Source organism: Macrosteles quadrilineatus, unplaced genomic scaffold (genome assembly GCF_028750875.1).
Source record: "Macrosteles quadrilineatus isolate MER2022 unplaced genomic scaffold, UCM_ALF_1.0 Scaffold_1__1_contigs__length_201487025, whole genome shotgun sequence".
Taxonomy (NCBI): Eukaryota; Metazoa; Arthropoda; class Insecta; order Hemiptera; family Cicadellidae; genus Macrosteles; species Macrosteles quadrilineatus.
The window spans coordinates 48,023,799-48,050,596 of record NW_026542594.1 but is presented as its reverse complement, the minus strand read 5'-3'; the positions used below and the strand labels follow the sequence as shown (position 1 = coordinate 48,050,596).

Sequence of the window (26,798 nt, the reverse complement as noted above, 5' to 3'; positions counted from 1 at the left end):
TCGAGTCAACTCGTTACGTCCCGAGTTCGTTAAGGTTCGGCTTTCTCCGTATGAGTTCGGTTTCTTGACTCGGCTTTTGCGAGTCGGACTCGTAACGTTACGAGTTCGTGTAGCTTCGGCAATCTCCGTACGAGTTCGTAAAAGAACTCGAGTTGGAATTGAGTTGACTCGAGTTGACTCGACTCGGGTCTTGACTCGAGTCAACTCGACTCGCCAACTCAACTCGTCACATCACTATCCCCAGTGGGCTGGAGAAAGCTTGTAGAAAAAAACTATTGTTGCACACGCGCGACTTGTTGACCTTGGGCTGCTTCAACTTTAATTTTTTCAAATGAACTGTGATGTTTCAAAATCAAAAACAATAACTTGGGACCATACTGCATAACAATAATGGACTGCAATAATTGTTGAATTTAAAATCCATTTTTAACAAACTTATAACTTTTTAACTTTTAAAACTTATCTTGGTATTTTACTTGGGGTAATGAAGTTATGTAGGCTAGTGTAATTCTTGGTTCATCAAGGTTCTACTGAATTATGTTTGGCAGTGAATAAGTGTAGAATGAAATTTATAAATTCAGGGATACACACCTTTTGCAGAGTTATAAAGCCTAATTGCTCTAATTAACTTGCCACAACATCAAATCTAGAGCCCAGTTTAGTGTATTAGTGATGTTTTCTAAACTAGGCAAACCCCAAGAATGCCACTTAAGGCTAATAATCTGTTCCAAAAACGTAAGGAAATACAATGTGAAAATAAAATTGAGATAGAAATCCTTGTCTTGTGAGAACCAGGAAACAACATAAAACATAACCTCAAGTAAACAAACCCAAACGTTTTGACATCAGTCCTGCTGAGCTTAAGTGTTGTGTGAAGATTTCGGCTGCTAGTGTACTTAATTCAAGTAACCAACTTTTGAAAATAGATGTTGTGAATTGTGATTTTCAAGAGAGAAAAACTGTGGACGTGGCTAATTTGAAATTTTATGATTCAAAATCGCCATTTATGTTTATTTACATAGCTTTACAGTGTTTTATATGTTAAAAATGCATATGCAGCTTATTATTAACCGCGCCGAACTATCCGAATCCGAAAATATCCGAATCCGAACCTCCCAATATCCGATCCGATCCGAACCGAGCCTCAACTATCCAATCCGAATCCGATCCGAAATGAAATTTCACTATCCGCACACCTCTAAAAATAATGGTTATGAAATGCATACACCACTTTACTCACTAATATTAATGGTACAGATTAAGCGCATAACTTTAGAATCACTCACTTAACATAAGGAGCACACTTTAAACTCAAATGAAAATTGTTAACAACAACATTCAATCAAATAAAATCAATTAAATAACAATAACAATATACCAATAAGCTGTTAAATTAATTATTAACACATGTTTCGTATTATTAATTATGCCTAATGGTAAACCAATTATTACCATCTATACAATTTATTGGTTTTTCTTTTCCGAGTCGAGTTAGCTCTTCTACCCGCCCGATTTTCATAACTTTGGCCTAAAACTAAAGGTATGGACGCACCACAAATTTGCCATCAAGCATCGGCATTCATTTTAACGTATATTTCGAGTTATGCACAAACTGGATGCCTCCCTGTACATTTCTTTTGGGAGTTAAATTTGGTTTTTCGAGTTTGTTTGGCTCTTCTACCTGACCGATTTTCATAATTTTGGTCTTAAAATAAAGCTGTGCAAGCAAATATTTGTCATCAAGTATCATCATTAATTTATCTAATGTATTACTCGATATGTATATACTCAATTAAAGATGTATTTGAGCAGTTCTAATTACATTACCCTATATGTTTTGGTCTAAAAACCATAAGTGAAATACCAGCTTTCATTTGAGCTATTGATTATTAAGATCGGACTACCTAAAGCACACTGCTGAATCATGAACCAACAATAATTATATTCGTTTTAGTACTTATCTGCAATCAATGATACGTAACTCTATTTTTATTTAAGTTATTTTATATGTCTTGGTCTTAAAATACTTCTAGAAATAAAGGTTTTCACTTGAGATGTTGATAGTTTCAATCAGTTAAGTTCAAGATACTGTATCGCTCAATCAGAAAAGATAAATTTGATTATATCTTGGATATGGAATTTAGTTTTAGATATATTTACTAAATTCTAATTACGTTATCTTATTTGCCGTTCTCCAAAAGATTATCCAAAAGCAGGTTCTTTTCCCCTAAGAACCTTCAGTGAAATACCAGCTTCTATTTGAATGATTGATTATTAAGATCGGACGTACCTAACGCACACTGCTAAATCACGAACAACCCAAATTGATAAAAAAATTGGGTTATTTATCATCGATTTATAGTCAACGATATTGCTTGCAACCTCAACAGTAACTGTCGACTTTGACGGGTTTCACCTAGTAAATCTTTAAAAAATCTAACTTTCATAATTATTTACAAATCTACACGAATTAGGCTTTCCAGTGACCTATTAGTTATTAAAATCGGTTCAGTAGAACTATTGACTTAATTGTACAAAGTTTAACAATAACATCTTTAATTCAGTATTTTCTCACCACTATAATAGGGAGGTTGCTTAACGTTTTTGCAAATAACTTTGAAATGGTGAGGAAATCGACCAAATTGGATGGGGATATTCTGAAAGAGAATAAAATTTCCTACAAATCGATACCATGCACTTCTTGGAAATACTCAAAAAAGGCAGCGAATAGTCGCACACAAATAAAAAGTGTGAAGAACACTGTTTTCAATGTATTTCTTATGGAAAACACGTTTTTTTTTAATTTTTCACCATAAATCATGACAAAAACAAACTTTCATAATTATTTGCAAATCTACTCGACTTGAGCTTTCCAACGACCCATTAATTAATAAAATAGGTCCAGTAGAACTCTAGATTTAGTTGTACAAAGATTTGTAAAACTGAATTAGATGCTGTTTTATGAGTGGTTTAATGTCTTTATCCACATTCTTCTGTTCTGAAAAATCATGTAGTAGTAGCCTATGATGATTACAGTACCTATCAGTAGTTACTAGTCTAGACTTTCTTTTGTTTTGTTCTTGATGTGGTTTATTGCTCTACAATGTAAAGCATTATTGTTTTGTTTGAGTAAGCACAGGTGCAGTTTTTACTGAACCAAGGTTAATGACTTAACATATCACTTATTGTATTTTGATGATGTAAAATGCAAATTAATCATCATATTAACGTCCATTTATATAGTATTGCACGTTTTATGGGTTTGTAAATGTAATACATTGTTACTAGTCGGGTTGGGTAGCAGGAAAATATTTCAGTTCTGGCAGGGAGGCTGCAATTTTAGGTGGTTATAGTATACAAGTTTCTAAACCTAAAACCGCCCAGACCCCAATTTTTAAGGACCTTGGTCATCCGTAATGACGTCATCACGATGGCAGCCGTAAGAGGATGCTGGGTCGCCATGAATTGGCTATAATGACCAAATGCCTGAACCGATTTTTATGAAATTTGGCACACAAGTGCTTGAATACATTATCTTGGCCTAGGTTGTCAATGGTCGAGTTTGATCAAGCCTTTTCAAAATGGCGGCCGTTAAAAGCTAAAATTTAAAAAAATCTTTCAGTGTTTTGTGTTCTCAGCTTCCTCCTGAGATGTGCAGCAACCTATTCACTTTCCTTGCAATCAAAGGTTGCACTACCGTCTCTGCATTTCATGGAATAGGCAAAATACCCCCACCACAGCAAACCTGCAGATTAAGTGAGTTTCCATTTCCCTGATTTGATTTTCAATTAAATCAATTTCAATAACATCAGGTTTCATGAGTACCTAGGTTTGCTGCTACAGGGAGATAAATAAAGTGAGTCAATTAATATATTAATAGCTTAGTTTAAAATAAATAAATTTACCAAGTTTCATTAAGATATTATCATAAACAAGCAAACTACGGTACAACAGTTTATGTACTCTCCGTAATAATAAAATGGAAATTTTAAATTTACAATGTTTTGAATTTTTTCCGTAACCATTTACCTTATAATACTCACGCCGCAGCATAACGTGTTTTTTTTTTTATGAAATGTAATAGTTTAGTATGAAATGAAAAAAATTGTCTAAATTTGATCAAAATATGTTCATAAACAAGCAAAATACAACAGTTTACTTATTCTCCATAAGAATAACATGGGAATTTTAAATTTACAATTTTTTTTTATTTTTTTGGTAACCGTTAGGGCACATAATGACACCTCAATCTACTAAATTATTTGTTTTTTTAATCTCCACAATATGGTTTGGAAAGAAATTGTTAAATCTTATGTTCTGTGGGTCCAAAATGGGAAAACCCCATTTTCACCCCATAAACCCTCGTTCCCATAGTCCGATCATGCTGGTTCGCATAAAAAAAATAATGGTATCTTCTACCTTTACATGCATGCCAACTGTCATAAAGATCAGTCAAAATTATAAAGGGATAAAATAATGAGATGTATAATTAAATTTTCAAATTCAACGAGGCCAATATATCATTATTTTATTTTACAGTATTTATATTGGCCTTGTTAACACGTTGCCTACCAGCCGTCACACTCCTCTGTGTGAGGACTTTAGTGTGATCTGGTAATGAATGTGTTAACACGTTGCCTACCAGCCGTCACACTCCTCTGTGTGAGGACTCTAGTGTGATCTGGTAATGAATGTGTTAACACGTTGCCTACCAGCCGTCACACTCCTCTGTGTGAGGACTTTAGTGTGATCTGGTAATGAATGTGTTAACACGTTGCCTACCAGCCGTCACACTCCTCTGTGTGAGGACTCTAGTGTGACCTGGTAGTGAATGTGTTAAACTTGTAAATGTAACTATACATTTCATTTTTAATTGCCAATATCTCCAATATAAGTAATCTATATAAATAAGATTAGAGTTTTGTCTGTACATTGCTCAGAATTATATACTTTTAGGTTATTTTTACGTTTTATACATTAAAGAAGCAGAAACGAGTCTTATCTCAATTTCTGTCTGTCTGTCTGTCCCTTTGTCTGTAACACTCAAGATGGCATTTTACGCAATCTTCTCCGTGAAAACCAGAGTACATATCAAGATCCAAGTCATTTTAATGTATTCACTGGATTGGCGAGAGTGTCTTTAGTGATTTAAATATAGCCTCACTACTTTGTAAATAAAATTACGGACGTTCAAAAATGCAGTTTTGTGCGATTTTTTTCAAATTTTCGTTCAATTTTTATCACATAATCGTCTATGAAATAACGAACAGCTGTTCGGATCAAGATTATTTTTTCTAGCTGTCAATGACATGTTTACAAATGTTGTTTACAAATACCGCAACTATTTCGAATCACGTTTTGAAAGCAAATCCCAACCAAGTGAGATTAAAAACGTTTTTCTTACATAACGGATTTAATTAATCGCAAGTGCAATAATATAGTCTAATAGTGTAACCGTAAATGAAATTAAATAACTAGACATCGTCCAAATCGGAACCAGAAATTCTTTGAGTATAAAATGTTTCTTGAGTTTTGACAACCAGAAAGAAGAAGACCTTGAATCAGTGTTGTATAGGGCTGTGACACTGAAATGATCGTCGCCAATAGCTTACAAAAAAGGTTTCCACTCATTGACGGCGCTTCAATGGCGATTGTGTAAAGTGTAAAGTAAAAAATCACAACTGCAGTGGGTGATTGTAACAGAGGTTTTACAGAGGAAGTGCTAAACTCGCTTTTCCAATGTGTCACTTTCTAGCTGTTTCTACTCACCGTGTGATGCAATCGCTGGACCATACAGCCAATAGGCCCATAGCTCATATCTTGGGTACGTAAGCCTACATATTTATTCATAACAACCTTTTTGACGACGATCCTTGATACCGGTACTTTTCCATAGAATACATGGCCTACCTACTTAAAAAATAAAATTACAAATTACCAAAACCCCAACATTGTGTGATTTTCGTCACATTTCCTTCTAATGTTAATAGATATACTAATCATTGTTTAGATAATGCGTAATCTATTAAATAACAAAAAGTTGTTTGGGTAAGGTTGCTTTTTTTTCAAACTGACACCGATAAGTTTACGCTATAACTTTTTACGAGAAAATCCAAAAGCAAGAGATCAATAACCTCGGGACTAGATATTAATGTATTTAATTGGTCCGATTTACTATAGTTCTTAGGTAGGTTCTTATGTAGGTACTGGTTCTTTTCCTTAGAACCGGTAGTTTACAAATTTGATATCGTTGGTGTTGCACCTTATTTATTAGAGCCGTCCGTATTCAATTTAAGTGATGTCTTAACTCTGTATAAGTTTTGCTTTTTCTGTCTGGATTCCAAATCTTAGCTTACCCGGTATGCTAAGAAAATGATAACCTATTTGAGTAAAACATTTGTTGGGCAAACCATCAGTAAATTTTGTCCCTACCTTTTTTGAACACACTCAAAAGTTATCCAATATTAATGAAATTTGGTAAAAACGTGTAAACCTATGTTTCTTTGAACAAGTTCGCGAGCCAACGTGGTCGGACCATGGCAACGGGGTTTTTGGGGTGATTTAAGGGGTAAAAATTGGGGTTTTTTATGTTTGACCCTCAAAACATGAAATTCCCTAATTTTTTTTTTAAACTATTTTGAAGATCTTAATCATACAAATAATTTAGTGAATTGAAGTGTTTTTTTTTAAGGTACCGGTAATTGGTTACGAAGAAAATTTAAAACATAGTAAATTTAAAATTCCCGTTTTATTATTACGGAGAGTACATAAACTGTTGTAGTTTGCTTGTTTATAATTATATCTTAATGAAACTTGGCAAATTTATTTATTGTAAACTAAGCTATTAATATATTAATTGACTCACTTTATTAATCTCCCTGTAGCAGCAAACCTAGGTACGCATGAAACCTAATGTTATTGAAATTGATTTAATTGAAAATCAAATCAGGGAAATGGAAACTCATTTAATCTGCAGGTTTGCTGTGGTGGGGGTATTTTGCCTATTCCATGAAATGCAGAGACGGTAGTGCAACCTTTGATTGCAAGGAAAGTGAATAGGTTGCTGCAGATCTCTGGAGGTAGCTGAGAACACAAAACACTGAAAGATTTTTTTTAAATTTTAGCTTTTAATGGCCGCCATTTTGAAACGACTTGATCAAACTCGACCATTGACAACCTAGGCCGAGATAATGTATTCAAGCACTTGTGTGCCAAATTTCATAAAAATCGGTTCAGGCATTTGGTCATTATAGCCAATTCATGGCGACCCAGCATCCTCTTACGGCCGCCATCTTGATGACGTCACTACGCACGACCGAGGTCCTTAAAAATTGGGATCTGGGCGGTTTTAGATTCAGTAACTTGTATACTATAACCACATAAAATTGCAGCCTTCCCGCCAGAACCGAAATATTCTGCCACTATATGCAACTATACAACCCCACTATACATCCTAAATGTCTACCTTTACTTATTGCTTATTTATTTTATAACTATTATCAGCTGGTTATAATGTTTACTTGTTCACTTTGTTTTTAATTTGTGTTGAATAAAGTTGGTTAAAATTGTACTTTGATATATACATTTATTATTGTTCTAATTACATACAGAACAATTTGGCGACAATGGAGGTGAGTTAGTTCAAATACCTCTCAAAACATTCAAATGATTAACTCAGCATTGATTGGACCCTTTAATGAAAGATATGAAACATGAAAATGTATATGGAAAGACTAGAGATATCATTAATTTATAACAACATTTCGGAAGATAAAAAGAAAATTACGATACTTCACTGTCATAATCTTGTTCTATTACTCTATTCTAAATAGTCAACTGTTGGTAAATATTAAATAGTAAACACTTCTTATTGTTACTTTTGAAAACATTACACTACAAACATCTATGTTGTTAAAATAAATAGATATAATTTACAATGTGCGTGTATTTCAATAGTACGGTCACAACACTTTTTGGCGACGAGTAAAAACCGAAATAATGACATTTTACATTTTCAAATAATCTGTAATTATTATTCAATCTGTTTCAATCATTCAACCTACACTTAACTTTCATCACATTTGACTGGACCATAATGGATGCTGACCAATTCAAGGAATTCCTACAAGTTTTTCAACAGCAACAACAAGAACAGTTTCAACAATTATTCTCACATTTCACAAGGCATGAGAAGCCGGAGGTATCAGTAAGTCTTACAAATATTGCTCCATTTGAAAATTTCGAACCTAGATGTGAAAAGTTTTCTAATTATCTAGAACGCTTTGAAAACTACTATACTCTGAAAGGCCTGACTCAAAAGGAAAGTATTGCTCAACTCTTATGTGTATCTATTGGGTCAGTACATTACAATGCCCTATCAGCTTTTCTAGGCCCAGAGAAACCAATAAAAAACTTACCTTATGATGATCTTGTCAAAGTTCTAACTCAATTGCTTGTTCCTAAGAAAAATGTAGTCGTTTCTCAACATTACTTTTTGAACATTTATCAAAAGAATGGTCAGTCAATATCAGATTTCGTAGCCTCACTTCAGCGAGACTTGGTCGATTGTGAGTTTACAATTAAATGTGAATGCAAGAAAACAAATTCAATCTCTGATGTATTTTTACGAGCCCAGTTCATCCGTGGCCTTCGAGATGATTGGCTTAAAGAACAGATTTTACAATCAAATCTCTCTAGTTTTGACGAAATACTCAACAAGGCTATTGCTTTAGAGGCATCAAAAATTGACAGCAAAGAACTTTCTAAACCTAATCAGACATAAAGTTTTAACAATTTTACTTCTACCGAATCTACTAATGTGATTTCCAGCAGTTACAGAACTTCCAGAAACCGTTGGAAAGATCCAGGAAACAGAAGATTAAACTCAAACAGCAGATATTCACCTGAAAACTACAAGTCTAGATCATCTAGATCTGCCTCCCGAAAAAGGTACATCGACTTCAAGGCCTTGGGAATTGAAAACGTATGTTTGCGATGTGGTAAAAATAGTCACAAGGCAAGTAACTGTAGAGTAGACTATAAGGGGCGGTTCACGAGCTCGGGACCATCGTAGTCCGAGCCCAGAATCCGGAAATAACCGGTATTTGGGCCGCGACTTAAAAAATCGGGTTCACGAGCTCGAGACTATATAAGCCGCGGACCAAACTGATAGGCGGCACACAATTAGTGCAGGGATAAAACCCGGTTTTAAAAGTTGGGTTCACGAGTCCAATTACAGATAGGTCCGGCTCTGATCATTAGTCCCGGTGGGTTCACGAGTCAAGTCCGAGCCCAAATGAGATGGTTCGGGCCCAAAAGAACAATGGTGTTTGGTCTCCAACTCAGACCTGGTAGTAGGCAGGTTTAAGGTGACATGATGCCTGTTTTATCTAATTAGCTCCTTTATTTTTATTATTTGTTAAAAACTAATGTTTAAATGTGGTTCCTCATTAAATTCCAAACAATTTCATAACCCACAACACCTTATTAAAAAAATATGTAAAAAGGCTCATAAAACATGAAAAAATCATCAAACAACTTAAAACGACAAATAAATTATGCACGTAAGACCCCGGCCACACGAGGCGAATTTAAGCCGCGCGAAGTACCTGGCCACACGGGGCGGATGAACCGCTTCCTGTTGGGTTTCAGTACTCTATTTAAACATAGTTCAGTTCACTCTTTTTAGTCGTGGACGAAACATTATGTTAGTTTGTGCATTAGAAGCGTGTGGTGGTGATTTTGAACCAAATGTTAACAGAAATCATTGGGTTCATCCCTTCCTAACGGAAAAACCATTTGTGTACCGAACTTTTTACGAGCACATGCGAAACCATAGTTCGGAGTTATTTTGGTTATTACCGTATGTATGTGTTTAGTGTTACTGCATCGTTCGACAAGTTACTTGAATTGCGCCAACCACATATAGCTAAAGAAAAATACACTCATGAGAAGTTCAATTAGTGCTGAGGAACGTCTGACAATAACATCAAACAGTTTTTTAACACCACACAACCGGTAACAAAAACACAAAACAAACTAAAAAAGCACTGGAAGTGTCCGAAGAATATCTCTAATAAGCGCGGCTGCCGCGCGGTCGAACCGTATCGTGTGGCCACTCTCATAAGACTACGTGTGTCATCCCCCCCAACGCGGCTTAACTTCGCGCGGTCGGGGTACGACATGGCGCGGCTCAACCGCACATGCGGCTAAACTTCGCCTCGTGTGGCCACTCTCATTTGATTCAATGTGTTGTCGAGCCCCTTAACTTCGCGCGGCTTAACTTCGCGCGGTTAAACCGCCTCGTGTGGCCGGGGCCTAACAAAGTAGTATCATAACAAAGATATTTTACTGATAAACCCCATGTTATTACAATTTTAACGACAAAATTAGAATATAAATATAACTAATCAGCCACAGTTAAACCACCGTTATCTAACATAATTACAGTATCAGAAATAGTTTTTTGCTGTGGGAAACATCAAGCAAACCGTCAGTCGTTGAGTACGGTTCGCGGTGGTATCACCGTCATGTGTTGTACCCACTGGTCGCCGTGTGTATTGATATGACTATGAAATATCTATACTGTATTATGTTAACAATTATGTACCATCACTCCACTACCTCGCATAGGACCAGCTCGTTATCATGACTAAAACCCTTTTATGACTTGATGAATTTAAAGATAGATTAAAATGTTCCAAAGATGCCGTCAATGAGTCATTTGAGGCGTTCACTCCAAGGCACGGATTTCCCGACAACAAAATCCATTACAGTATTCTAAATTGAAAAAAAATGTCAGTTGTACTAATATTTTTGGCTGATGGCACTTTTCATCGAGAAACTGGTGATTTATTGGATGTTAGTAAAGCTTGGATGATAGCTATTTGTTTGGTAATGAAAGCAGAACAAATCAAATTTTCAGTTCGAAACTATGCCCAAAGAAAAAAAACAATGTTTTCCTAAATATAAACGTAAATTAAAGACGTTTCTGTAAATTAAAAACCATTGCTGTTAACATTAATAATATTACGAGCTAACTGCAGAATATTATTTTCAACATTTTAAAGTTAGATTATGAAAGAGTGTAAGAATAACGGAAAAAATATTCTTAGGTTACAGCCACGATTAAATCCAGCACACACATACGATTTTTATATCTAATAATCACTACCTCTAAATACATTTTAGTTTCAATAATTGTACCATTTAAATAAGTTTAGTTAAAATTATCCTATCCAAAAATCACCATCCTAAATTATCGGGCATTTATGCAAAATAGGCATTCATCCGGTTATAAATACCCTGTTATTTTATGTCATGCATCCCAATTGAATTATAATAATGCACACAGAAACATATATTTCACTAAAGACTTCCATTATCTGATTTCATACAAACTTGGATTGTTGTGTTTATAAATCAATAAACTTAGATAGATTATCATAGGCGAGCATTGGGACAATGAAATACAAGAAAAATAATCGTTTTGGACATTTTGGTTCAGCCTTTTTTCACGATCATCCTGTATGGAAGTGCGTATGTCAGCAGTAGTAGCTTCACATGTGTTTCCAGACTGTTGTTAGTGGTTGTTACCAACGCCTCAACAGAAATTCCCTGTGAATCCCTGTCATTAGGCTCCGCTACGGATTTGGTCTCGACCTACACTGGGCCCGGCTTTCACATCATTAGGCTCTGACTCGTGAACCCATTTTTTGGTCGTCGCTTATATAGTCCGGGACCAATGTCTGGTCGCGGACTATGAAGTCCCGAGCTCGTGAACCGCCCCTAAGAAGCTCTCGTGTAATAACTGCAAAAGGAAAGGACATGTATCAAAAGTTTGCATTCAATCACTACTCAAAAATTCAAAAGTAGATTTAATTGAACCGTACTTAAATTCAGATACTAATAGTGAACAGTCCAATCAACCTTTTCATGACCCAACATACGACATTCATAGCATGAATTGTACTGTAGTAGACCTTTTTGAAATGACTCCTGATCTCGACAAATACCTCATTGATGTAGAATTAAACGGCAAACGTCAACGTTTTGAAGTCGATTCTGGTGCAAAATTTTCCCTACTTTCAGAAAGTGATTTCAAGAAACTCAAGCTTGGCCTTCCCCTACAGAATTCTAATGTTTGCTTTCGTTCATACACAGGTAACATCATTAAACCTGTTGGGAAGGTATCTGTTACTGTATCTTACAATGGTAAACAGATAGATTGTGAACTACACATCGTACCTGCAGGACATGACGCTTTGTTAGGTAGACAGTGGATTAGAGGGTTAGAAATCGAGCTTCGGCAGGTGTATGAGGAAATGTTTCAGAAACCTTCAAACCACGTTCCGATTCACAGTGTAAATTCAATAAACGAAATTTTAAGTAATTTTGCTCCCATTTTTGAAGAAAAAGTAGGATTGAACTTTAAAGTCTCCCTGCAGCTTCGAGAAGGCGCAAAACCGATCTTTACGAGGGAAAGAGATCTGCCATATGCACTGCGAGAACAAGTTGAAAAGGAACTGGATACACTTGAAGCTAAAGGAATAATTTCCAAAGTCACAATTTCGGATTGGGGATCACCTCTTGTTGTAATACGCAAACCTAACGGCGGAATCCGCCTATGCGTTGACTACAAGTGTGGGGTTAACGACAGATTAGTACAAGCAAATCATCCAATACGTCGCATTGATGACGTGCTCAACTGCCTGAGAAACTCTAAGTACTTTTGTAAGCTTGATTTATTTAAAGCTTATTTACACCTGCAAGTTGATGAAGACAGTAGCAAAATTCAAACTATTTCCTAGACTAGTTCCTCGACAAACTCAAAAGATTTTTGGGTTTGGTTACATACTACTCAAGATTTGTACCAGATTTTTCTACAATGACATTTCCACTCAGATGTCTACTGAAGAAATCAGAACCATGGATGTGGACAGCTACTTGTAAATCTGCATTTCTAAAACTCAAATCGGAACTCTGCAGTGACAGAGTGATAATTCCATTCGACCCTAACCTAAACCTCATCCTGACAACTGATGCTAGTCCTACAGGTGTCGCATCTGTACTAAGTCACGAAATCGAAGGAGTGGAACGTCCGATAGCATACGCGTCTCATTCTTTGAATCCGAGTGAAATGAACTATAGTCAACTTGATCGAGAGGCATTGGCGATAATCTTTGGTGTCAACCATTTCTACAACTACCTACTTAGCAAGAAGTTCATTTTAGTTACAGACAACGAACCATTGACAAGGATTTTTCACCAAAATAAAGCTCTACCACAGATGACGTCAGCTCGCCTACTGCGATACGCTTCATTCCTCTCCGGATTTGATTACATTGTTCGATTCAAGAAGGGAAGTAGCAATCAAAATGTAGATTGTTTATCAAGATCTCCAGTCAAAACATGCAGTAGTTCAACAGATCAACAAATCGGGGAAGAAGTGAACCAGCTTTATTCTCAATCACTTTTTCAAGTATCCAACCGTGAAATAACTTCAAAGACAATCAAAGAAGAAACCGCAAAAGACCATGAAATGAATGGAATAGTTCGAACCCTGAAAAACAATTCTACTGACTCAGAATACACCCTACTTGACAGTATATTGTTTCGAAAAGACAGAATTGTAATTCCAACATCTTTACGCTCCAAAATACTCAGTGAACTTCATTAAACTCATCTGGGAATAACCAAAATGAAGCAACTCGCTCGACGCTATGTTTACTGGCCAGGAATTGACGGTGAAATCGAAAGACTAGTTAAAGGATGTAAAAGTTGTGCCCTAGTGAAAGCAAGTCCACCTAAAGTGTCAGTACATCCGTGGAACCTACCTGAAAATAACTGGGACCGCATACATATAGATTATGCCGGCCCTTATGGAAATCGCTATCTTCTTGTTTGTATTGACGTAAGATCCAAATGGGCTGAAATCGAAGTGTTGAAGGAAGCACCCACATCTTCAAACACAATCAATCTGTTAAACAAGATATTTGCTACACATGGGTATCCGAAAGAATGCGTTTCTGATAATGCTACAATATTTACAAGTGAAGAATTCAGAGCTTACTGCAAGATCAACGGCATATTCCAAAAGTTCATTGCCCCTGGGCATCCAGCGACAAATGGCCGCAGAACGCAACGTACAAACCCTGAAGAACAAATTAAAGTCAGCTTCTGAAGAACCTGGAACCCTGACAGACAAAGTGAGAAGAATCTTATTCCGTTATAGAGCTACTCCATTAGCTATTAACCAAGCCCCTGCTGAACTCTACCTCAATAGAAAATTAAGGATTCGACTTGATGCTATTTTTCCTTACCAACACCCTAAATCAAGTATCCAGCCTGTTTTAAAACCTGTCAGATCAATTCAAGAGGGGGAGAGAGTGCAAGTTCAAATATTCAGTACCAACAGACAAGTTTGGCAGTTTTGAGTAGTAAAGAAGAAACTAGGAAAAAGACATTACATAGTAACACTCGATAGTGGAAGAAATATCAAGAGACACATTAACCAGCTTAGACTAACTCTAGTAATGAAAGAAAAGATGGTAACATTTGAACCTAAGCAATCATTTGATGTACCAAGACTTCCAAACCAAACTCAATCTTATCCTGATCAAAGACCCGACCATATTGAACCAGAACCAGACCAACCTACAGAAGTTAACATTCCAGTTCGCTCTCCACAACCAATAAGACAACGACGACAGCCACCTTGGTTACAAGACTTTATCGTTCAAAAATAGTTTATGTTCTTCTCAATAAGTGAGGGAGAGTGTCATAATCTTGTTCTATTACTCTATTCTAAATAGTCAGCTGTTGGTAAATATTAAATAGTAAACACTTCTTATTGTTACTTTTGAAAACATTACACTACAAACATCTATGTTGTTAAAATAAAGAGATATAATTTACAATGTGTGTGTATTTCAATAGTACGGTCACAACATTCACTGTATTGGATCAGACACTTACAGTAAACTTAGGGATATGAGTGAAAATTTAAAAACGTACGTTTTCAGGAAAACACTTTGCAAATTCTTTTCCCCTTTTTTCAAAATTTTTATTATTTTTTTTATTTCATTAACATTTGAAGTTTCATAAAATGTCCATGGTAACGCAATATCTTTGGTAGTTTCTTTTTAAAAGAGCATCTTTAGTGGAAAAACACAAAATCCTGTCACGACCATAACGGACGTTTAAATGAATATTAAAAATAGTTAATATTATTTTTATAACTATGTTTTGCTATAAACTAATTTACTTTTATGACCATTATACAATAAAAAGGTCACTGAGCTTTTGGTATATTTGGTCTTTCTAAAAAAAAATAAAACACTCAAAAAATTGAAAAAAAGGCAATAAAATCTTTTTAAGTTTGCATAACTCCGAAAAAACTTACCTGAGACCCGAAAAATCGTTATGTGTGTATAGAGGTGTGCTTCTTTTGTGTATAAAACATTGAAATATGACGATATTTTAATTTTTGAAATCTTTATGATAGAAATCATAAACGTGATGGTCAGGGACAAGCGGTACGGTCGTGAATTGTCTGGAATAATCTAAATCTTTCTAAACAATCCTTCAATTATCCTGTTAGTTATAATAAAAATATGTGTTTCAATTGAACTAAACTGTTCAATTTACAATTATATTAAAGTTATTGTCACGACCAAACACTCTATAATCCATAAGGCTGGATTGGTCGTGAAAAAAACGGCGATGGTCGTGAAACTTTGGTCGTGAAATTACGTGTTATTTGGCTCTGTTCTGGCGGTAGCCCTTATCCTCATGTTCGAGGATACAAAGTGGACTTCTAGGTTAATCTATCAATTGAAATATCTTATAAACAAAAATTAACACCATGTCTACTTCATCGAATGACTACGTACGGTCATGGACACACCAAAATTACAAAAAACACAATCTTTCCTTTATTAATCTTGTAATTCTTCCTTTCAACTCGAAACGACCGGCACTACAATCCTGACGTACACCCCGAACTAGTCTCTAAACCCAACTGACTCCATCGACGCCAGGCTTGCCACTGTCGTGCTCCAAAGTTGAAAATTTTTCCCAAATGGTCGTGACGCCAAATCGAGGGACAGACTTATTTTGTCATGGTAGTCAGTTTGTAATGACAATAAAATTATAATATGCTCCTTTTTTGTAAGTTTAATAACCATTGATAACATAAAAATATGGCTTTATATATTTCGGCATGAATAATTAGTCTAAAAACAGCGTGAAAGTTGGAAAATGTACCCTTGGGACACGTCATGGTCGTGAATTTCGAGACTTTAAAAATACGAAAAAAATACCTACAACCTATTTAAAACCAAATAAATGTGTGTAACATGTTGCCCCCGTCCCAAAAAATATTAAAACACATAATAATAAACTACAAATCTAGTATCTACGAAGTAAAAGGCCAGGGACATGAAAACGTACGTTTTTAAATTTTCACTCATATATTGCATCCTGTATCACCTATAACTAAATCCTATGCTGAATTAGTTCAAACTCTTAATTCACATTTTACACCGAAACCAAATGAAGTATCAGAGACATTCAAATTTCATTATAGACACCGATGAAGGAGAAAACGTTTCTGAATTTTCATTGGATCTTAGAAAGTTGTCTAGATATTGTAATTTCGGCACATTTCTGCCAAAAGCCCTGAGAAACCAATTCATACTCGGACTAAGGGATGAAAAAATACCCCCGCCGCAGCAAACCTGCAGACTAAGCGAATTTCCATTTGCCTGATTGGATTTACACTAAAATGTCTACTTAAAAATATAACATTTATTCCCTATTCAAATAGAATTAGTTTAACAAGTACTTAGGTTTGCTGCATCAGGGAGGGTAAAACTGTTTTTTTTTTATAAAATGTTAATAGTTAGTAAGAAATAAAAACATTTTCCAAATTTGATCAAAATATGTTCATAAACAAGCAAACTACAACAGTTTACTTATTCTCCATAAGAATAACATGGGAATTTTAAATTTACAATTTTTTGGAATTTTTTCCATAACCATTAGGCGCATAATAACGCTTCAATATACTAAATTATTTGTTTTTTTAAGCTCTACAAAATGGTTTGGAAAGAAATTGCTAAATTTTATGTTTTTTGGGTCAAAAATGGGAAAACCCTATTTTTACCCCATAAAACCCCCCGTAAACCCCCGTTCCCATGGTCCGATCATGCTGGATCGCGAACTCGTTCAAATAAACGTAGGTTTACACGTTTGTACCAAATTTCATCAAAATCGGATCATTTTTGCTCGAGTTATCGTGCTAACGGACACATATATATATATATATATATATATAAATATATAAATATATAAATATATAAATATATATATATATGAATTTGAACGGATGGTGTTTTTGGCCTCTAGGGACCTCAAAACGAAAAAAAAAATCGGTCCCGCGTCCAGGTCTTACCATGAGTACTACGGTAATAGCTTATTCCCTATATGGTAAATTCGCTAATACAGACAAGGTTAATTACTCTAAGTGATAGTGATTTGAGTTTTGAAAAAGCTGTAGACATGGCTCAAGTCATTAAAAAGGCTCAAAACGATTCAATAACAATCCAATCAAAAGTCAAACATGAAAACAATGAATTGCCGGTTAACTTAAATGTTGTACAACAGAAAAGTTTTCAAAAACCTAAAAACAGTACCAATCTAAAACAATGTTATCGTTGTGGAGAGTTACATGAATACATATCTGAATGCAAACACAAAAATACAACATGTAACTTCTGTAAAAAAATAGGGCATCTAGCAAAGATTTGTTTTAGGAATACAAATGCATCTATCAAATTGCAAAGACAACATAAGACTACATTTAACACTACTTCAAGAAATGTAAAACAAATAACAGACTCGTTCGAAGATCAAAGTGAAATAATTCTACAACAAAATATGAACAATTCTGTTGGATCCCCCTATAAGGAAACTAATGTTATTGACATTTGTTCTACGAATACCTCAGAAGATAAATTTAGGAAAATTATGTTAAACATAAAAATAAATGGGAAACCTACCTATTCAGTTTGAACTAGATACAGGAGCAAGGGTGTCTTTGATGTCAAAAAGTAACTTTTCTAAGTTTTTTCCAAAACACAGACCTTTAATGAATCCAGACATAATCTTAAGAGATAAAAAAAATGAATTTGTTCCTTTGGGTAAAACCATTCTTCAGGTTGGTTACAGTAACCATAAACCAAATATCTTCCATTGTATGTATAGTCGATGGTAATAGAGATACGATATATTTGGTAGGGAATGGCTGAGATCGATTAAAATATTGGTCAGACATAAATAACGTTCATAGAGCTGACTTGAATAGAGTTAAACACTCAAATCCCAAAGTACATGATATTTTAATGGAATTTAAATCCATATTTGAACCTAGAGTTGGAAGTTTCAAAGGGGGAGAAGCACTTCTTAACTTAAAGCCTGACACTAAACCAGCTTTTAAAAAAGCTAGACCAAGACCTAATGCTGCTAATGCCTAATGCTATAACCTTATGCTTTGTTACCAAAAGTTAGTGCAGAAATCGACAGACTAGAAAAAGAAGGTATAATTACAAAGGTGAATCAGAGTTTTTGGGCTACTCCAGTTGTACCGATTATGAAGGCAAATGGGAATATCAGACTATGTGGAGACTACTAAGTAACCCTCAAGACTCAGCCGATGTTCATGAAATTGAACAAATCTATACTTTACCTGTCACAGCTGAAGAAATAGCAAAAAATACACAATCTGATCCAGATCTTAGAGATATTTATCAATCACTAATCAGAGGGGAGCCAATCCATCACCCGATGTCTTCTAACGAACAAGAATGGTCAATTCAGCTTGGATGCTTATTAAAAGGGAATCGTGTGGTGATTCCCAAACAACTTCGTGCAAGAATTTTGAAAGAACTTCATGAGGCTCATGTGGGTATAGTTCGCATGAAGGCACTAGCTCGTTCGTATGTTTGGTGGCCTAAAATTGATGCAGACATTGAGAATATGACCTTAAATTGTTTGGGATGTCAACGAGTACAGCATGAATCACCCAAAGCACCATGCAGTTCACCATTGGGAATATCCTTCAAGGCCTATGCAAAGAATTCATGTTGATTTTGCTGGACCATTTTATGGTCATTATTTTCTCCAAATTGTGGATGCCTACAGTAAATGGCCAGAAATTGTAACACTTACAACTATAAATTCACATAAAACCATTGAGGCTTTGCGTAAATTCTTCGGCTCCTTTGGAATCCCTGACATATTAGTGTCAGACAACGGAAGGAAATTTGTTTCCTTAGAGTTTGAAAAATGTCTTAAATCAAACAGGATTAGACACAAGAGATCAGAACCTTACCATCCTGCTACTAATGTTCAAGTAGAACGCTATGTACAAGACTTGAAAGATACCATCAGAGCCATGCACTTTGAGGAAGGCTCTATCGACATTAGTGCAGATGTCAGTGTCAGTGAAAAGCAGAGTAAAAGTGATTTGTCTGTGAGTGAAGTCAGTTTAGGAGTGATTTCAGGTAACATGGTTGTTCCTTCCTCTTCTTTTTTACCAATAATACAAAAAATCCCAAAGAATGTATAGCCTTAACTAAGAATGTGTACAGCTCTTCACAACACAATTTTCGGAACTTCCCAAGCCACAAACCTAAACCTAACTTTGACTTCTCCAAAAACAAAATAACAATATTTCACCAAAATATAGAACATCTGGAATCTCGTAAAAATGGACTAGAAATTATTATTGACAAAATAAATCCACACTTATTAGTAATAACAGAGCATAATATGAAGGATTATGAAATTCAAAAATTCAATATTGATGGTTACACTCTTAAACATTATTTTTGTAGAACCAATTTTACAAAAGGAGGTGTGGCATTGATGGCTATAAATAATTTAAATAATCTAAAAATTAAGAAAATTTCAACCTCTATAATAAATTGGGAAAAAATCACACATACCCATATAAATCAATTGAACATTAAATTGATGTTCAAGAATGTTCAACTAAACATCGTATGCACATTCATGTTTGTACAAATTACGACTATTTAACGTTCAATTATTGTACAAACGTCACAAACATCGATATACATATGATGTGCATATCTCGATCAATTTATGATCAATTTTACATCAAATTGTTATTCAATTTAGGTTAAATTAAGGTTCAATTGGACATCTAGTGAACATCATATGCACATTCATGTTTGTACAAATTGAGACTATTTAATGTTCAATGAATGTACAAACGTCACAAACATTGATGTGTATATTTAGTCCAATTGATGATCAATTTGATATAACACTGTAATTTGATTTATGTACAATTGGACATTACAATTATTTGACTGAAACAGTGAAAAGCCGCAATCTTTGGTGACACACAAAGTGTCTGGTTCAGTTATTCATTTCAACTATAAATTTTACATTAAAAAATAAATCTATTTTTCAACTTTTGGTGGATAAAAACTCAAAGTTTAGACAAAACTATTTATTATATTCTATGCAAGTTAAAACCAAATTATGTAAAGAAATTACAAAAACTTTTAAAATAAAATAAAATGGAAATAAATGTTTCTTCGTCCACTCCAATCATAATCATTGAGGGTTGCGACAGCAGCACTTTTTGCCCTGAAACAAATATAATAGATTAACTTAATTATCGGTATGATTGTAGTCAATATTAATCATGCTGGGGTCTTGAATGATCAGGACTGCTTTTCAAAGAGTAGAGTTTAACATTATTCATTTTATTTAAATATTTGAATAGGCCTAAGGCATTATTTCAAAATATTCTAATAAGAACGTGTAATAAATTGACGTGACAACAAATCAGCTAAGTTATTATAAACACACATTATCTTCGAATTTAAATGTTCCGGGCTCCTGCATGTGCTGACAGTGTAATCGGTTAGTATGAAAAACACAAAATGTGAACACATCGACAGTTTGATTGCCGATAAACATTGAAGTAGCCTACACAAAATTTAGTCTATATGTACCGGTAAGTTACTTTGTTCTTACTAGTGATGTGCGTATCGATACGTATCGATACAGATATCGATACTAGGGCCGCAAAATATCGATATTTTGTATAGATACGCGGGAGTGTATCGATATACCCGTATCGATACACCTATAGCCAATATTGTATCGAATATCGTATTGTTTATTTATTAATATAAATCTTATTTTTTTGTAAGAAATTTGTCTTCCTATCTTCCTCCCCTCAAAAGTAGTAGTGGAAATTTGATATTTTACCCTAGCATTTTCAAAAACACTGATAAAACATGTATTTTCAGCTATGTTTTGCAAATAACCTCAAAACTAGGGCCACCATTAATGGAAGTGGGGACCCTCATTATCCATATTATTCTATTTAATGTGTAAGTGGCATACCCACCATCATTATTGGTACTATTTGGTTAAATTAATTATCCCTGTGTAAAAACTAGGAAAACAATAACAAAATGTTTTCCAATTTTTAAGGGTTTACCGTAATTTGGAGGTTATGTATGTATGTTCGATACAAATAAAAAGACACAGGAAGGAAACGGCTTTTCTGAGGTAAGATTACAAGCACTAACCCTCTTTACAAGCTTGTAAGTAACATAGTATTTATCTATGCAGCTTGTATATTTGAGTATATTTGGTGGACTTTCCCACAAGAGTTGTAAAAAATTCCAAATCCTCTATTGATAATTTTTTAACTAATATTACTGATGTACAGATGTATGTATATGGATGTATGTATATGTAATTACTTGTTTGTCAGACCATGATGGTCAGGTACTTGAGATGAATATTACCCTTGATCATGACAAAAAAAATCCATAGTAAAAACTTGTAGAAATCTTGGCCAAGAAAACATCAATTTGTTTAAATCAAAACTGAAGGATGAGAATTGGATGGAAATTTACATGTCTCCTATTGAATATAAGTACTCTAAGTTCCATCAGAAATTTTTTTTATTATTTTAATGAGTGCTTTCCACAAATTACTGTTAGAACAGGCTCCAAAAAGAATTGCTGGATGCTGGTTAAGAGGAGAGAGGGAAACTATTGTAAGGCTAAGTAAGTGTGCAAGAAATCAAGATAAAGAGTGCAAAGAGCTTAAAGTTTGTCAAAGAAAATTTAAATTTGATATTTTCATAACAAAAAAAGAATATTATAACAAATAAATTAAACATTCATCAAACATTTCAAAAACAACATGGTCAATTATTAACAAGGAAGTCTTTAACGGCAAAAAACAAAAAGAACAGGAAAATATGTCATTAAAAGTTGACAATAAGATAGTTAACAATGCAAAAGAAATAACAAATAATTTTAACTCATTTTTAAAAAAATCCTCAACGTTGCATACAAAATTGTTTAATACTACATCAGACACCTCTTCAAAAAATATATGGCATACAAAATTGTATTTCGAACCAGTAACTGATACTGAAATAATAACTATTATACAATCTTTAAAAAATAAAACAACATCTGGCTATGGCGATTTATCAGTAAAAATGTTAAAAGAGGTGAAATAGGAGATTAAATTCATTTTAATGCACCTAATTAACTCATCATTTGTAACAGGAATTTTTCCAAATGAGCTTAAAATTGCTAGAGTGTGGTACCCGTTTATAAGAAAAACTCTAAGAAAGATATTTCAAACTATAGGCCAGTGTCAATTCTCCCGGCAATTTCAAAGGTATATGAGAAGGCAGTGTACAACAGTACAGGTTGAACAGTTTCTTGAACCAGTGTGATCTAATTGATAATGAACAACATGGTTTCCGTGCTGGTAGATCGACCGTTACATCAGCGGTTAGTTTCATTGAAGCCATGATAAATTCACTAGATAAGGGTTTAAATTCAGCTGGCATGGACATGTCCCAGGCATTTGATAATGTAGACCACCATCAATTAATAGCTAAACTTGATAATTTGGGTATTAAAGGAGTCACTCTCAAATGGTTTAAATCATACTTAGAGGAACGTTACCAATTTGTGGAAATATCATCTTTGTCAAAAAATAACATCATCCATAAAACGAGATCTAATTTATCAAAGATATCATCTGGTGTCCCACAGGGATCGATTCTTGGTCCTCTTTTATTCATATGTTACCTTAAAAATCTTCCAAATTCTCTAAATGACCCAGGTAGTAAGATAAGTATATATGCAGATGATATTAATCTTAACACAACTGGAAAATCCCTAACTGATTTAGAAATGTCTGCTAAAGCAGAATTAAAATGTCTGAATCAGTTTTTAAAAGACCATAATTTAGTACTTAATACTAGTAACTAATTTCATTCTTTTCAAAACAAAAATAGACAAAAATGATAAAAGTATAAAGTTAGATATAGATACAAATTCCATTACTCAAGTTAAAACCTCAAAACTATTGGGTTTGATAATAGATGAGGATTTAAGCTGGAATAAACATGTCGAGTATTTAATAAAAAAACTAAATTCTGGTATATTCCTCCTAAGAACAATGTCATATCTCTGTGAAGGATCAGTCCTTAAAATGATATATCATGCTCATATTGAATCACATATTAACCATGGAATTAGTATTTATGGTGGGACAAAGAAAAAGAATTTAAAAAAGATTTTGAAAATACAAAAAAAGCAATCAGGATAATACGTAAATTAAAATATAACCAGTCCGTCAAATCTTATTTTAAAGGGATGGGCATTTTACAGTTCATGCCTTATATATTTTTGAAACAATTAAATATTTTTTAAATATTGCTGAGACTCAAGAATTGCCTGTGCATAATTATAATACAAGGGGTAAAAATTATTTAGCTAAAGAAAAACCAAGACTTGAACTTTTTAAAAATAAACCTTCTTATATTGGAAACTATTATTTTTAGAAAACTTCCTAGCTTTTTAAAAAACTAAAAAGACAAATCTAAATTTATGAAAAAAACTGAAGGCATTCTTACTTGACCTTGCACCTTACAAAATAGAAGATTATAGTAATTTAAATTTAAAATAATGTAGCCTATAGTATTTTGTTTAAATTTTTCTTATTGCTAATTTAGGTAGTAACAATAGACACTATTCATGTACGAAAATTTGTACTGTGTGAATAAAGACTCTTTGAATCTTGAATTGAAATTGCAGAGATATCTAATGGCCTATCGAAGAGCTCCACATAGTACTACAGGACAATCTCCTTCACATCTCTTCATTGGACGTCAAATTAGATCAAGACTTGACTTATTGTATCCTGATTTGTCACAAAAAATGAACCAAAAGTTTGACTCAGACTGTGACAGGCAAAAGTCCTTTAAAGCTCAAGACCCTGTCGCCTACCGCCTCTATAGAACCCGCAACAAATGGGGGTTTGGAAAGATCAACAGAAAAGAAGGACCAAGAAATTTTGAAATAACCACAAGCAGTGGCCCAATCAGACGACATCAAGACCAAATTAGACGCTCAGGGCGGGACTTGTGTGAGTTTTCATTAAGGAATGAGCAAAATGAAATGAAATGAAATGAAAATGCTTCTTTATTGAGGCGAACTTAGGACCTCATGGTCCTTTCTTACAGTTAACCTCTAAAAACTAATAATAACAACAAAATAATAACAAAAAATACAATAAAGTTTGTAACATAACTAGTAATAAAATAGCATAAATCTATTCATCTTCGCTAACATACAGTCACCCACACATACACCCTCTGCTGCATCTAGGCCTAACGCACGCCATCCCGCCAAGCCACAGCCATCCAGTCAAGGTAATATTCTTTCAGCGCTACCATCAGTCGGGATCGGTTTTCTATAGATTTGATGGGTAGAGGTATGGAGTTCCATAGGCGGCATGCTGTTACTAAAAATGATTTATTATAAACAGTTGTTCTGTGATGAGGAATGCAAAGCGTGGACGAGCCAGAGCGGGTATCCCTTGCGCCTCTTCCATTCAAAAATTTAAAATTCTTTGCAAGATAATTTGGAATTCCAAGATTGATGACTGAATGAGTAGTCCTAATGGAAAGTATTCGTATTTTTCTGACGTCCTCTAATTTCAAAATTGATTCATTAATGTAATAGGGTGTGACATGGTCATCACGCGGTTGGCACCACTGGTGCAGTTGTTGTATGACATGCTTGTCGCTAGCTCCCGATTATTTGGTAAATTATAAAAGTTTATTACCGAGTTGTTTATCAGTAGTGTGTTTACCGAACATTATACCGTCAAGGAAGATATTAACTGATAATTCGGGTCGGGAAGTGAACTGGTCGTTAAGATATCAGTAGTTGTGGTTGTGGTTCAGTCCCCACGTGGTTGGAGGCGGACAGGTTTGCGTGTTTGTGTGTTGCTGAGACCGAGGACAATTTCGAGTACGGTTTGTTTAGTGCGGGTTCCTGTGATAATCTACAGTAGTTACCAGTTATTACAGTGCCAATTTTAATGACTGAAAGTAAAATTAGTGACTTTTTTACTCCGAATAGAAGTGCAAAACGGAGAAGATCCCGTTCGTCACCTGCCTCACCAGGTAATCTTCAGAAGTGTATGGGATTAACCGACATAGACATGGAAAACGACGAGGTAAAGGTGGGTGATCTCACTAAAGGTCAATTAAGATGTGCTTTAAGAGATGTTATGTCTGAGCTTCTTGACACCAAACTCTCTACTTTGGCCACAAAAAGTGATTTAATTAACCTATCTAACCAAGTACGGTAGCAGTCCTGGAGGAAGAAAATGATTCTAAAAGAGAGCAGATTAGGGAACTTAAGGTCCAAAATAGGCTTATTATGGATAAGTTGCTTGATTTAGAAAGCCGTTCCAGAAGGAATAACCTTATATTCAGGGGATTAAAATGGGGTCCAAGAACATCAGATTTCAAGCACGTTGTAGGCACCTTTTGTAGTGAGATGTTTGGAATTAACCAAGTTTGCATCAATAGGGCACATCCATTGGGAAAGGAAAAAGACACTATTATTGCTCACTTGCCTTATGATTCAGATATTGAATACATAATGAGTAGGGTGAAAAACTTGAAAAATACGGGTTACAGTGTGTACCGCGATTTCCCGCGCGAAATTCGGGACGAGCGTGTTTGGCAGCAGTAAGAACTGAAGTCGAGAAAGTGTCAGGAGAACTGAGAATGCCTTTAGTGTATGACCACATGACTATAAAGAAGTGTAGGTTTACTTGGGAAAACGGCAGTCTCATGGCAGGGTGAGAGTGTGGTGTGGATAAGCTGAAACAAATGTTTGGACACGATTTTTCTGCTTTCGTGAGCGGTTTGAAGAATCCACCTCCACGTCGAACAAGTGAGAATCCAAATCAAGGTAAACCTGTGTCTTCTCCTTCAAAAAATGTCTCTGGGGTACTACTGGTGCAAGGCAACGACTCAAACATGGGGGCGGAGGCGACCAACGACGGAGGTGACGGCGACAATGGCGCGACAGGACCAGGGGAGGTGACGACGGCTACAGCGAGCTACTCACAGGCGCTAAGAGGCTAGGGAACCGACGCCAATCCAGCGAACGACGAACATCGGGTGTTCTCCGGACAGTGTGCGAGTGGAACAGGTTCATTAAAACTCATTTGTTACAATGTTTGTGGTACGGTATTAAGAATAAATTAGAGGATTATTATTTCTTGGAATTTATAGACAACTAGTGTACATGTTGCTCGAAATCGAGCAATTGCAAAGAAGTACAGGAGTTATTTATAAACAAATAACTTGTTTCAAAACTAATAACAGTCATAATTTCCGACGATTTTAA

At 34.9% G+C, this 26,798-nt stretch overlaps 1 protein-coding gene across 1 annotated transcript; it reads left to right on the top strand.

Annotated features, from left to right (window-relative positions):
• The first annotated feature begins 13,699 nt into the window (after positions 1-13,699).
• On the top strand, positions 13,700-14,182 carry LOC128996656 (uncharacterized protein K02A2.6-like). Its single transcript, XM_054422088.1, has one exon. It carries the CDS (start codon positions 13,700-13,702, stop codon positions 14,180-14,182), a length of 483 nt encoding a protein of 160 aa, XP_054278063.1.
• The last annotated feature ends 12,616 nt before the right edge of the window (positions 14,183-26,798 follow it).